The sequence below is a fragment of the Perna viridis genome, chromosome 7 (genome assembly GCF_037379345.1).
Source record: "Perna viridis isolate PV_CMFRI_1.1 ecotype Kerala chromosome 7, ASM3737934v1, whole genome shotgun sequence".
In the NCBI taxonomy this organism is placed as follows: Eukaryota; Metazoa; Mollusca; class Bivalvia; order Mytilida; family Mytilidae; genus Perna; species Perna viridis.
This window is the reverse complement of record NC_142451.1, coordinates 3,686,688-3,701,101: the sequence shown is the minus strand read 5'-3', so window position 1 is coordinate 3,701,101 and position 14,414 is coordinate 3,686,688. Positions and strand designations below refer to the sequence as shown.

At 32.1% G+C, this 14,414-nt stretch overlaps 1 protein-coding gene across 1 annotated transcript; it reads right to left on the bottom strand.

Moving 5' to 3' along the window:
* Positions 1–186: 186 nt before the first annotated feature.
* On the bottom strand, positions 187–13,453 carry LOC148611002 (STING ER exit protein-like). Its single transcript, XM_088591009.1, has 7 exons — positions 13,286–13,453; positions 5,912–6,026; positions 5,090–5,131; positions 3,924–4,047; positions 2,378–2,467; positions 2,011–2,103; positions 187–1,498 (listed from the first exon to the last, which is right to left on the bottom strand). The coding sequence occupies exons 1-7, from the start codon at positions 13,404–13,406 to the stop codon at positions 1,451–1,453; spliced, it is 633 nt and encodes a 210-aa protein (XP_088447135.1). The 5' UTR covers positions 13,407–13,453; the 3' UTR covers positions 187–1,450.
* Positions 13,454–14,414: the final 961 nt, after the last annotated feature.

The window sequence follows — 14,414 nt, the reverse complement described above, 5'->3', positions numbered from 1 at the left end:
TGATGCACACTGAGGTTGGGAATACATGTAATCCACAGAGTAAACAAAAAACTATACTCAGGACTGATGCACACTGAGGTTGGGAATACATGTAATCCATATTGTAAACAAGAAAAATATACACAGGACTGATGCACACAGAGGTTTGGAAAACGTGTAATCCACACTATTAACAAAAAAACCTACTTCATTCTATGATTAAATTTTATTTAGATGAATTGTCACATCTTGTAAACATAAACACCATCATCACAAACATCACATTGCATAACTTGTAAAAAAATGATGTAAAAATGTGATTTAATTGTGATTGCAATATCTCCCCCATTATTGAATTAACAATTTTCATTATTAGTGAAGCACAATTTTATCAATAACACAAACATTGTAATTGCATTTTCTCAACATGACAAAGTGTCAAAAATAAATGCACACCATAATGTATAAATTTACATATTAAGTATTAATTAACACACATCACTTTCATTTGTACACATCATACTTCCACAATAAAATCATCTATAAATACTTTACATGTTTCAATTAATTATTGGAAAACAAATTAAACATTTTTTACAATTATCTAAAATGATCAAAGCAAGAAAATATTAATGTGCAATACTGATGCCCTACTCATGAATTTTCAATATCATACTTTAAAAGTTCATTTCAAGCTGTTAATTAAGTAGCACTCAAGCTAAGGATCATGCAAAATGTGATTCATGGGTAAAAAGCCTACATATTTTTATTTTTGAAATTTTGTTTGAAATGTCATAGTAAACAGAAAATAACATGTGGTTTTTCATATAAACCATGTTCTTAGGAGAAAAAAAATATATATAATGCACTTTAGATTTCAAAATTAAGGGAGATAACTCTGTAAATGACACTCAAATACAATAGAATACACTGGATTTTCAATGTTGATTACCTCCTAAGAGCAGGCAGATTTGAATGAAAAATTACTCATAGTATAGACACATAAAACAACTTAATTACAAAAATAAAAATATGTAGCCTTTTTTGGGGTGTATCACATTTTTCAGATTTTGCATGATTCTTACAAAGACAGCTACTTAATACCTGAAGTATTAATATTAAGATATAATGTTGTGTATTAAAACTTGTAAGTTCTTGGAAAGAACATACCAAGATTCATTTCTCTGATCTACACCATCAAACTATCTCATGGTAAATCATTTCTGGTGAGAAGAGGGTAGATGAAACATTCAAGTACAATGTATTGAACTGTTATGTCAAGTTAAGCCCATGCCTAATATTTGTTAATAAATATTAGCAATGCATGGCATCTTGGTTTTATCAGCCTCCACATGCCAGACTTCTATAACCAGTGTATTTTATCAATACAGTCTTCACATACCAGACTTTTATAACCAGTGTATAAGTACAAAATTGCTGAACAAAACTCTCAGACCTTCCCTTGATACCTTTATTTGTCTATTAGAGTTCCCTTGAACTTCTTCTTTGCTTCTTCAGCCTAAAATAAGATAATATTTTTACTTAGACGGCTGTCTTGAATTTCCCAAAATTTATCAAAGCAACTTCTACAACAAACTACGGTAATAAATAATTCATTAAAATAAATGTAAATTAAGTATTTTGTTGATACAATATGTCCATTAACTATTTTGATAACCTGTTTTTGTACAGGACTTCTTCAGATTACCCTTATTATTTTTCCCTTTATAATAAACACAATCACACTATAATATAATATTTCATTTTTTGTCTACTGAGGAACTGAGCATAAAACATGGTTTTCTATACATGTAGCTGGATTTTAGTTTTACAGGATAATGATATATGTAAATCCTAAACCATTTGTTTCACATGAAGCTGTAAACATGAAATTGGGTGTAAGTGTTGCAATCACAATACTTTTACCAAATCACTTGTATGCTGTAATAACTTGCAATCAATCTTCAACAAATGACTTTTAGTGAAATCCACTCTAGGGTTATCAGACCTGTGACTTTTATTAATACTCACCTCCTCTAGAAGTTTCCTCTTATTCATTCCTTTCCTGATCAGCTGTTTTTCTATCACTCTAGCATTTGCTGCATATGAGTCAGCTATTTCTTTCTGTTAAATCAAATTGTACACAAATGTAAGTAAAATCACTTTATATTTCACTCCTGTTCTCTACTAAGAAATACAGTAAATTACCACTATGTACTTATTCCCAAACATTAAAATTTAAAAGCAATAAATCTATAGGTGTCATAATCATATAATCATTGTATGCCTACAATATTACAATATTGAAAAAAGCTAGAAAATATATATAGTTAAATGTATTCCAGTAATAACCACATCCAATCTATATATTAACAGTACCATTTACACTAATACTTACTGCTTCAATTTCTTCCTCTTCATCTTCCACAGTAGATACTGTTACAGAACTGAATTTACCCATGTTCTTTGTATGTTTTGTCAAGGTCACCTGAAATGACAGAAATGACTGATAACACATATGCAAGTTAAAGTTAATCAAGTATGTAAAGGTACACGGTGTTATATTAGGGAACAGTAAATCATGCATGTAAAGGTACTCGATATTATATTAGGGAACAGTAAATCGTGCATGCAAAGGTACCCGGCATTATATTAGGGAGCAGTAAATCGTGCATGTATAGGTACCTGGCATTATATTAGGGAAGAGTAAATCGTGCATGTAAAGGTACACGATATTATATTAGGGAACAGTAAATCGTGCATGTATAGGTACCCGGCATTATATTAGGAAAGAGTAAATCGTGCACGTAAAGGTACCCAGCATTATATTAGGGAAGAGTGAATCTTGTACATAAAAGTACCCGACATTATATTAGGAAAGAGTAAATCGTGCACGTAAATGTACCCGGCATTATATTTGGAAAGAGTAAATCGTGCACGTAAAGGTACCAGGCATTATATTAGGAAAGAGTAAATCGTGCATGTAAAGGGACCCGGCATTATATAAGGGAAGAGTAAATCGTGCATGTAGATGTACCAGGCATTATATTTGGGAAGAGTAAATCGTGCATGTAAAGATACCAGGCATTATATTAGGGAAGAGTAAATCGTGCATGTAAAGGTACCCGGCATTATATAAGGGAAGAGTAAATAGTGCACGTAAAGATACCCAGCATTATATTAGGGAAGAGTAAATCGTACACGTAAAGGTACCCAGCATTATATTAGGAAAGAGTAAATCGTGCACTTAAAGGTACCCAGCATTATATTAGGGAAGAGTAAATCTTGCACATAAAGGTACCCGACATTATATTAGGGAAGAGTAAATCGTGCACGTAAATGTACCCGGCATTATATTTGGGAAGAGTAAATCGTGCACGTAAAGGTACCAGGCATTATATTAGGGAAGAGTAAATCGTGCATGTAAAGGTACCAGGCATTATATAAGGGAAGAGTAAATAGTGCACGTAAAGATACCCAGCATTATATTAGGGAAGAGTAAATCATGCACATAAAGGTAGCCAGCATTATATTAGGGAATAGTAAATCGTGCACATAAAAGTACCAAGCATTATATTAGGGAAGAGTAAATCGTGCACATAAAGGTACCCAGCATTATATTAGGGAAGAGTAAATCGTGCACGTAAAGGTACCCAGCATTATATTAGTGAAGAGTAAAGCAAAAGACATGGTTTACAGATTAGTCACTGTACAATAATTTCTTTATTAACAATATACAAATATATACACATCAGACTAACAACACACAGCAAATATATACACATCAGACTAACAGCACACAATCATGGCTAGTATTGTTAAAAAATATTTTCAACATGATATTTATCTACCAAAAAATAAATACAGGAACCAACTTGAACGACACTGATGCCTTAAAATTATCAATCAAAATAAAGTGCTTTACAATAATCAGTTCTACTTACTTTGTTAGGTTTAGATATTTGACTGTAAACATCTGTTTTAGCAGCATCTCTCTTCAAGGCATTGTCAACAATAAACATAACATTACTGTTACCTTGGTGATGATAACATAACCATAATCCACAACTGTAAAATCATGTATAAATTTAGTTTATTTATACAGAAGTAAAGAAATCAAGAGAAATTAAGAAAACAAATTTGTCCATTATATGAGAGGCACATCCTCTATATGCACATAATCTCAATGCAAAATTTAAATAATATTGGCTCCATACTTTTTAGTTACATGTTACACTGTGTTTTACCAGTCTTTTAATGTTTTTGAGAGTACCTACTGGTACTCTCAAAAACATAAAAAGACTGGTAAAAACTCATGAATAATAAATCCAAAGTGCACCATATATGACACAAAACAAGTGATGCCAAAAATTATTGAACCTTAAATACCAAACCACCCACATTTACCCTCTTAGGTAGAGTTTAGTGCTTGTACCCAAAAACTGACCCACCTTGACCAATTGCTGTTACAGTCAATCCAAGATTTTATTGCTACTAACCATTAACCAAAGTTTAAAGGAATCAATTAAAATATGGAGGGGTTATCCTAGCACCAAGCCTAATCATCCTTTTTAATGAAGCCACTCCCCCTTAAAAAATGGTCCCCATTACCAATTTCTGTGAAAATTGACCCCATCCAAGCTTTTAAAATCACTGACTATTATCCAAAGTAAAAAAAAATAGGGCAGTAATGGAACATTGAGTAATACCCTGTCGCGTAATAGTGAAAACAAAGGGGATGGCAAAAATGTTCAAAATGGCCTAACTCAAAAACTACATTTTGAATTTTGCTGAAAATTGAACTCAAATTGTATTTTATGATATTTTAAATACATTTTGTGCAAAGTTTAAAAAAAATTCATTGATCTTTTCTCAACTTATCATCTAGAAAGCATTGGGGAATGGACAGATGGACAGACATGCAACTTTTCAGAGAGTATCACATAATATCTTTTTACTTTCACTTTATGTGGCAGTGAGTGATTACATGTTGTTAGCTATGCATGGACAGACAGTTGTAAAAAACATACACCAGCAAATTAGTTGAATAGGTTATAAAAAGTCTTTATATAGCAACAAACAGTTATATTAGTTCTTAAGTCAGACTTACTTCTTACATTTCTGTCTATACTGTTTTTCAATTCCTTCTGGTCTGGAAATAAAAAGACAGTTAACTCTAGGTATAACTGCTTTGTTTATCTGAGAAACTAAACTTACTGCTTCAAATACAGAAAGGGAGTACTGTTAACTTTATAAACATGGAACTGCTACATATTTTAAAGCCTAGAAATAAGTTTTGAAAAATATTCATCTAAGAACTATTGATATTCAAAATAGTTAGTGAAATAGTTATATTATAAAATTTCAGAAAGATATACATGTATAGACTATGAGGTTTTCATGAATGTTACTTTTCACGAATTTCTCTTTCAATCTAGCTTGTGTTCCATCTAAAATCAATGCTGGTTAAATATTAATTTTGTTCTATGTCCAAATATACACTTGATAAGTTTAGAATATTTACTACTCCAAAAAAGAATTGTGTAGCATACATGTACCTTCTAAGACATTTTGCAATCAGGTTAACAAGTTCTGACATATCTTCTAAGATATAAGTCTGCTTGTTCCCCTACCCTTTATGCTAAAAAAAGTTTGGCTGATTATGTAGAAAAAAACTGGTTATCACTGGAGCTGCACCCTTATGCCAGTTGGTGCCCCTTTTTTTCAGAGTTTCTGAATCCACTACTGCTTCTATTAAAGATACACTATGTCATCAGGTTCACAAGAATATACTGGTCTGTTTCAGACATACCTTTTAAGATACCTTATGTCATCAGATTCACAAGAATATATTGGCCTGTCTCTGACATACCTTTGAAAATACACTATGTCATCTGGTTCACAAGAATATATTGACCTATTTCTGACATACCTTTTGAGATACACTATGTCATCTGGTTCACAGGTAAGTCTGTGGGCATGTTTCTGACTGTCAATCACTCTAGCATTATCTCTTCTTCTCATTGGCAATTTGTCCATAGGACAATCTAGAAAATAAAAGTGACTTCTCACAGAAATGCCAAACTATAATGGTAACTACAATTCAATGGTTAATTCAATAGTTTCATTTCAAATCTTTAAATATGCAATCTTGTTAACCAGAAGTACCAATTCAAAATGCTAGAACCAAATATAGTAATACACAAGTAGGAGAAAAAGGTCGAAATTAGGTTTCGATCAGACAAGTCAAAAATCTATTTCTTAAAACTGTGAAAACAGATATAATAATAACCTATTTAAATACAGATCTATGTCTATATCAAGCAAGCTTTTAACTGTAAAGAAATATGCTTAAAAAATCAACAGACTGACACTTGAGAAATTTTTCTTCAAAATAAAACATTAAATTAAAATCTATTAAAGCTTTAGCAATAGTCAAACATGCCCCCTAGACAAAATGTTCAAAAAAATGTTATTTGATCAAAAATCGTCAAACTTTATAGTTTTGCGTTCTAGAATAAGCCAGAAAAATGTTGTAATTTTTTTGGTTTGCGCATGAATAGAGCTTTGAAGCTTCAAATTAAGGAGGTATATATATTAATTCATCTTCAGTGCCCGATGTAACAATTTGTTAGGTAGTTTCGAATTTGTGCAGTTGCACACTTAGACCTGTAACTTCTACATTTTATAAAGCTTAAGGCAATTAATCATTTCTGTCTCCCCTTCTGTAAAATATCGTTTTACTTGAATCAAACTTGTATAAAATTTTTAAAAAAAAAATTAAATCATTGAGTATCAGAGTATGTTACGCTGCAAACAGAATCATCACATCGAGAAGGGGCAAATATACAAATCATGTGTTACTGTTTCTCCTCAACTACATAATAACACTGCATGAGTGGCTATATACATCTTCATAACCACTTAAAAGTCAATAATGATTCTTGTGGTTAACTACAGACAGACAGAAAAGACAGCCAGACAAACAGACGGATCCCTGAGCAAAGAGTTAAAAGTTTTCCAAGTACAATAGCAGAAAAATAATAAGCATGTACTTCTACAAATCATTGTTGATAATCTTATCAATACTTTTAGTTAAATCAATAATTTCTATAATATTTGCGAAGTTTTAACATATATAAATGAGAAAAATAAAAATGATACATTATTTTATTAGAATTGATGATTACGAATAATTGTAAATTAATGTGGGAAAGTCTGAAAAAAATGCATCTATAAAGGTAATTAACCTCCCGCTATCAGCCGTTCTCGGCTTGAGCCTCCCAACATTTTCTCATACATTCTTCAACAGTCTTGTCCGTTTCCCAGTGGGAGCTGGTGGGAGCTTTCAAGATTTTCGCTATACATCAGTCAAAATAATGGGGGTGAAACTGGGAAGGTAAGAGGCCCTGAGGTGATGCACTACAATTTTGGATAAAAATAACAGGGGTCTCCTCTTGCAGAGTTTCTTAAGATTAACATCAATGCAAACTGTATCTCCGCTAAAATACATGAAAGCTTGGCATATCTTAAATTCAGGTTTGAAAACTTGTTTCAATAAATGTCACATGGATATTCATACCACTAAACCTCAGATGGTTCACGGTCAGACCATGCTTATTTAACCTGAAACCTACATGTATAAGGCATTGTCACACGCCATCAAATCCACCACATGCAACGCACCAGTATTTGTTTTTTTTTTTCTAATATTTTCAAGAGGCGGATAACAAAATTTTGGAGACATGGATTAAATACAAATGTAATACAGGATGCAGCTAACTAAAATAAAAGACGACATCGTTCACATAAAATATAGACGCTAAAGTTTATATTAAATATTTGGAAAACCGACAAAAAGCAGAACTGCAGACAATAATTAGAATGAAAGGACCGCTTGGCATAAATATTATATAAGACTTGTTATAACAAATACTAAAACTACATGTCAGCTATTAAGCACAGATATTTATACATAAACATGAAGAATTTACATGTACATCCATGCTCCTCCTGAGCAGAGCATCATCATACTTCCTCAGGTAACAGCTTTGATATAAAAACGGATATTTTAAGTGTCTACATGTTTTTTGACGTATGTGTAGATGTACACTAAATATGAAAGAAATGTTGGAATATTTACTTTATATACAAGAAACTTGCGCAACAGGATTTTATACATACAAAATTGCATACAATTGACCAGCATTTTGCATATATTAAATTCGCAATTTCGAATACATGTAAGGACATGTTTGATATGTGTGCATTATAAATGTATATGTATTGAAGATTTTTCCTAGATTAAGAAAGCAGTTTTGAAAGAATTTTGTTATATAGAACTCCGCTTAATCATTGCAAAAGATAAATACCCAGAGCCTGGATTTTTTTACAGGCAAACAATGCAAACGGCTTTTAATTTTTCTACTTTCAAAATAAAAACAGAAGCAATTAAAAAGCTTTATTCACGCTTGATATATATTATAACAGTGTTTCCAACTTTGCCCAATCGCATAAGGAAATAAAATGCTTTGCAGCATTTATTACAAACAAAATTATCTTTAGACAGCGTGCTACAGGTTTCTATACACTTTAATGTTTATATGAGCTTATTTAAAGCATTTCATTTTTATACTTAGTTCCAGGCAAAAGTAAATCATAATGTAGAACAATCTTTTATCAAGGAGATTTATACGGATATTAGAGCAAAAAGATATTCAAAACTATTGGATTCAAATATTAAATCCATAGATAAAATCCCACATAAAGGACAGTAACGCGGTTCAAAGTATATAAGTGCATTCACGTATATGCATGCATGTTCATAGCAGTGGCTATATCAAAATCGATGTCTGATCAAAGTTTATTTTCGACTTTTTTTCATTCTTTGGCATGAAGATGAGATGAAAGCTCTTCAATTAATAAATCTACTCCACTTGCGACAGTGTAATTAGAATGGCCAGGTGCTTAATCATATGACAGTTAGCTAGGTCACATGATACATGTTCAGGTAAAGTTGGACTCAGTCATTTTTTAAGCGATTTTAAGTGTGATTTTTGAAGGTTTTTTGGTTAAATGCACATAGAGATCCAGCATTAACCAAAAAATCCTTTTTCCTGTAGAAAGACTATATAAATGCACACTTTCAGTTTCAATCTTTTTTGGTTAACGCTGGATCTCACTATAAAATAAGTGGCTGAAGGGTGAAAAAATGCTATTTTATTTACAGAATAGCTTTCCAGACAGTTTTTTGTGCTTTTGTTTCTGTATTGTTGCTCTTTAAATCACGAACTGAATGCATAAATTGAAAAGGGGTTGGTTCACTAAGAACCAAATTTGGCCCAAGCTCAGTTTTTGACAAAAGCTTTATAGATGGATAGGTATTGATGAAATATATATATAAAAATATTTAAATGTCTGAATATCAATTCTGCGTTTCCATGGCAACTGATTGAATCTTTCATAGGAAAATCACAATTTTTTCATTAAAATTCCACATTTTGCCATTTTATTCATCTTTGGTATTGACTTTCCTTATAACTTTGTGTGAGACTTTGTAGTAGAATGGTATATAATGCAAAATGAACAAAAATCACAACAAAAACTAATGTTTATTTTCCCTTTGATTTACAGTCTTTTCGATAATTACTGGTACAAGTAATGATCCATACATGTTTTCTGACTGACCTAGTGACTTGAACCCCCTTATGTATGTCTTGATTTTATCTACATAGCTGCGTAGGCTATATAAATATTTATAAATAGGCATTTTTGTCCACTTTGGCTTGCCATAGATTTGAGTGTGTAGAATAATATAAGATATTTAGTAATGTATCCATAAGTATTTGCACTAGCTTGTGCTTGTTATACATTTGCATAAGGAGAAGTTTGTACGGAAATGTTAAAATATCAAAATCAACCCGGGAAGATAATTCAAGATCCGACAGTAAAATATGTTTTTTTCTCATTCTTGAATTTTGCTGCCACTGCCAACAACTTGCAGTCATATATCTTAACCTACATTTATTTTTCACTGTATATGAATTAAAACATACTAAATGCATAGTAAATTTGGCCAGTTTTGATGTCTGACTTTACAACCGATGTGGTTGTCTGCTGCCGCTTCCAAACATATTTCACCTATTCGGTTTACTACTTTATAGAAGGAATAAAAGTAACTGAGGTTTATGGACAGATGGCATACTTACATTTCTAATAAAGATTACATATTATATTTCTGTACATGATCTGTAAGCGGTTTTGATGAAATCATAAACATCAACATCGTGAAGTTCGCAATCTGGCACGATGATGTCGCTTCGGTTTCCATGGCAAAGTTAACAACGAAAACACAGTTCGAACGGAATGTTCCGATTTGCTTAAACAAAACACGCTTCTCAAAGGTTAAACAACATAAAAATTTTAATAGAGCGCATTTCTCGAACTATTAGATATCGAAGGTGGACGTAGATATATAAGCGACAATTTCATCATAAAAATACAAAAAAGTTCGACAGCTGCGCTGATACTACATTTTTCGTTTGAAGTAGGGAAATCAGGGAAAAAACTCACCAAACGATCATACCATCGATAAAACATAGCTATTTTTTTCACTTTAGTGACAGAGAACTTTTTCTACAATATCATTTTGTTGAAAAACGACATTCAAAGTTTATTATAAGCAACAAATATTACTGTTGGGGGAATTTTGAATTTTCAAGAAATAGTTGGGCTGAATATCTTGAAAAGTGAACCAACCCCTTTACAATATGTATTACATTATTATTTAGTTTTCTTCCGAATTGATGACATATTTTTTTTACTAATTATTTCAGTAGGCAGAACAAGGCCTTATGGACCCATCCTTTATTTTCACTACATTCAAGATCAAAATATTTATTAATTACCCATGCGAAATCAAAATATATATATATGTATTTCCAAGTGAGACCTATTTCGAGTGAAGGTTCCACCTAAGCAATAGGAGCAGAATAGAACAATAATCGGAGTTGGTCTAAAACAGGACAAGAAAAAACAGGACAGGCATTTTTCGATACATTTTTGGCTATAACTTTAATTTTACTTAATGGAATTCAAAAGTGATTTCTAAAGAAGAATAAAAGTGCTTTAAATTGATATAAAGTTTTTTTGGAAAATGTAAAAAAAAACAGCCAAAATCTTTACAGGAAAAATTTTTTCTGACAAGAAAATGGCGATAAAAAGGGAGCATACCTGTTAACCTAGTCAAACCTAATTGGGGGAGATCTACTGCAATCCATCATAAAATTGCAGGAGATTTTGCATTTTGATGCTTGGTATGGCATAAAATAGTTTTAGCCCTGTTCCAATGTTCATCACTGGCATGTCAATGAATCTGGTTTTGATGGACCTGCTTCTATCTTTGAAAATGCAAATAAGAGTAGCAAAGAACTTTTTGGCACCCCTACCATTGCTTTCATCACATAAAATACTGAATGGTTTCTGTTAACAGTTTACAAAGACTTGCTACAATAACCTGATTTATGATTTGGGTGCATTAGTCCTTTTACATTAAAATTTCTCTACAATTTTATTGTCAGGGAATGTTTTTTTTCACAAAGTCAGTAATAATGATCACCACTTGGAACGGCATGTTGTGTGCAGCCAGTTCGTAAAATCTTGACATAACTATCCATTCAAATGTAAATCATGCTATTTGTCGATCTGAATGAAGATAATTCTAGAGAGACTCATATATCGATCAGCTGTTCAAAGCATTTCTACAATAAAATGCTTTCGCCGCACACCAAAAATGGCAAACTAAAATTGACGAAAATTTGATAAATTTTACGGATATTCTTGAAACCGGGAGATCGATGCCTCCCGCATGGGAGACTTTCTTTTGCGAGTCAAATGGTTAAATTACGAGATTCCCACAAAAAATGGGAGGGTTAACACCTATAAGGGGGACATGTTGGTGAATAAAGTTCATTATTTATAAAATGTGTCATATCTGTCAAATAAGGTTTATTTATTGTTAAAGCTTATACATGTACTAATGGGTACATTTTGATATGAAAATCATCTCATTTTGAGTCAGTTAAAGTGGAAAAATCTTGACAGGACAGACTTATTGTGTTTCATGATTTGTGTCGTTTTTTACAGGAGTATGGTAACAAAACACCAAATACCTGAAAACTACTTAATGTCTGTCAAAAATCCTTAACATATTCTTAAAGTTTAAACTTTTTTCTATACATTTTGTATTTTCCTGAAAGTGAAAGTATAATTTATTTGAAAAAATACATCTTACTAAGCTAATAGCGAGTAGCGCGAAGGGGTGTGAGCTCTACGGTTATTACATGTACTATCTAAATATCCCTGAAGGTTCCCCAATACACTAATGAAAAAAAAGTCATGTCCTGGAAGTAACAAAAAGTAACTGTCCTTATGGAGAAAATTCATCACTTCCTTAAATCAAACAAATAAAAATATATAGCTTAAGATTACATTTCAGTAAAAATAAATTTATCATTTCTGATAGTTTTCGAGTCTTTCTCTATTTTTTTTACTAATTAAAAGAAGTGAATATGATGTTTTTTAAAAAGTTTGTGAAACACGTGGATGTACATGCATGTACATGTATGTGTATCTTTGCTGTTCTCAAGAACCTAATCCATCTTGGGTAAAAATACAACTCCAAGTGTATTATCCAAATCAAAGCATAGCTTTTATAAGATAGGCAATCATTTTCTTGTTTGGAATTCACAGCTATTGTCGGAATTTGTTTACGTCACATGATATGTGTAAATATTCCCACCATCCGTGGAAAACTGTAATAGTTCCGATATCTGTACAGATTGATCTGATGGACCAAATAATGAAAGGGATGTTGCTGGAGATGCCCTTTAGGGATAAAATATGATAAGTATAGCGAAATGCTATAAAGTTATCGACCATTTTGAAAGCGAGGAGAAAGGGGTATGGGGTTGGAATTATGGGAAAAAAACTTTGTTTTCTCAAAAGTTATTCATTCACTGAAAAACTCCCATATAAAGGCATTTGCAAAGCAAAGCCCCCACCCCCAATTGTTATGTCCTTTATTATTTTTACGAGTCCCACACAGACGGTACATGTACGGTAAAGCTTACTGTGCTCGCTGATTTAGGCAATGTCTACCCCATATTATAACTTTATTTTCAAACAAAACAGAAAATGCAATACTAAAGACATATGCTTTTCTTCTACAGGCATATTTAAGAATGTAGCCTTAACTTGTATGAGTACATGCGAAACCCCAGTAGTATCTAACTCTAAGATTTTTTACCTAAAATCAGTGACATTTGACCACATATGCAGTAGTAAACATATAGAGGCTTTTCTCCTTGATATTCTTCTTGATCTTTAGTGTCTGTACAAACGACACTTCTTGACACAACTTTAGGCATTTTGTGTGGGTGACGTTCTTGCGTACCAATGTGGACTGTTATTATTCCTTGTGTGATTATAAAAAAAAAACAACATAGTAATGCGCATTGATATCTGTGTCGGCTTAAAATACCAATCATAAAATATAAAAAATACTGCATAATTCAAATCAAATTAAAGGCTATACATACATCTCATTAAACTGGAATTATTCAATAATATATGTTTTTTTAATGATTTAAGCGTAATTACTTATAGTACTTGCAAACTCTAAAACTAATCTGGTTATATTTGAGAAAAACATGTGGAACGAAAAAATTACCCGGGCTTCCAGGTTAACTCTAAAACGAAATAATCTGGCTCCCTAGTCAATACCATAAGCAACCCTAGGATTGAAAACTTCATACGGATGTTACCACAGATGAAAGGAAAGATGATAATTCTGAATGAAAAGTCGTCACATTTGTCGTAAAGTTTGGTCAATAGGTTAAGATATGATGCTGACTTCACAGTGTCTGTAGTATCTATTATCTCGATTAAGTTCTTTGGAGTAGATGCGATGTATAAAATCCACGAAAATTAGGATTGTTTAACGATGATATGTCATCTATATAGCGGAAACTGAGATAAAAGAATCTAGCTAAACGATGTTCTTTCTTTCGGATCAGATCAGCTATCCAGTTAACTCTGACATGATAATGATGTCTTTAGATACAATGCCGTATGTTCTAATCAGCCTCCTGCTGTGATAAACGCCATGTGCATATATATGAATAGGTGTCAGGTTTTCATTGTTAGAATATATGAATGGGGTGGGTCAAAATTTTCGAGGCTGCGCACCCGTATCCTTTTACCTGTTAAGCACCCCCCCCCCAAATGGATAACTTTTGCACACTGAATGTGTAATGTTTTCTTTCATTCATGTAGAGGATGTTTCGTGTGCCATATTTTATATTTTTGATCACTACAAAGGTATGGGTATGTTTATTGTCAAATTAATGAAGAAAAGTGTAACAAAATTAAAATTA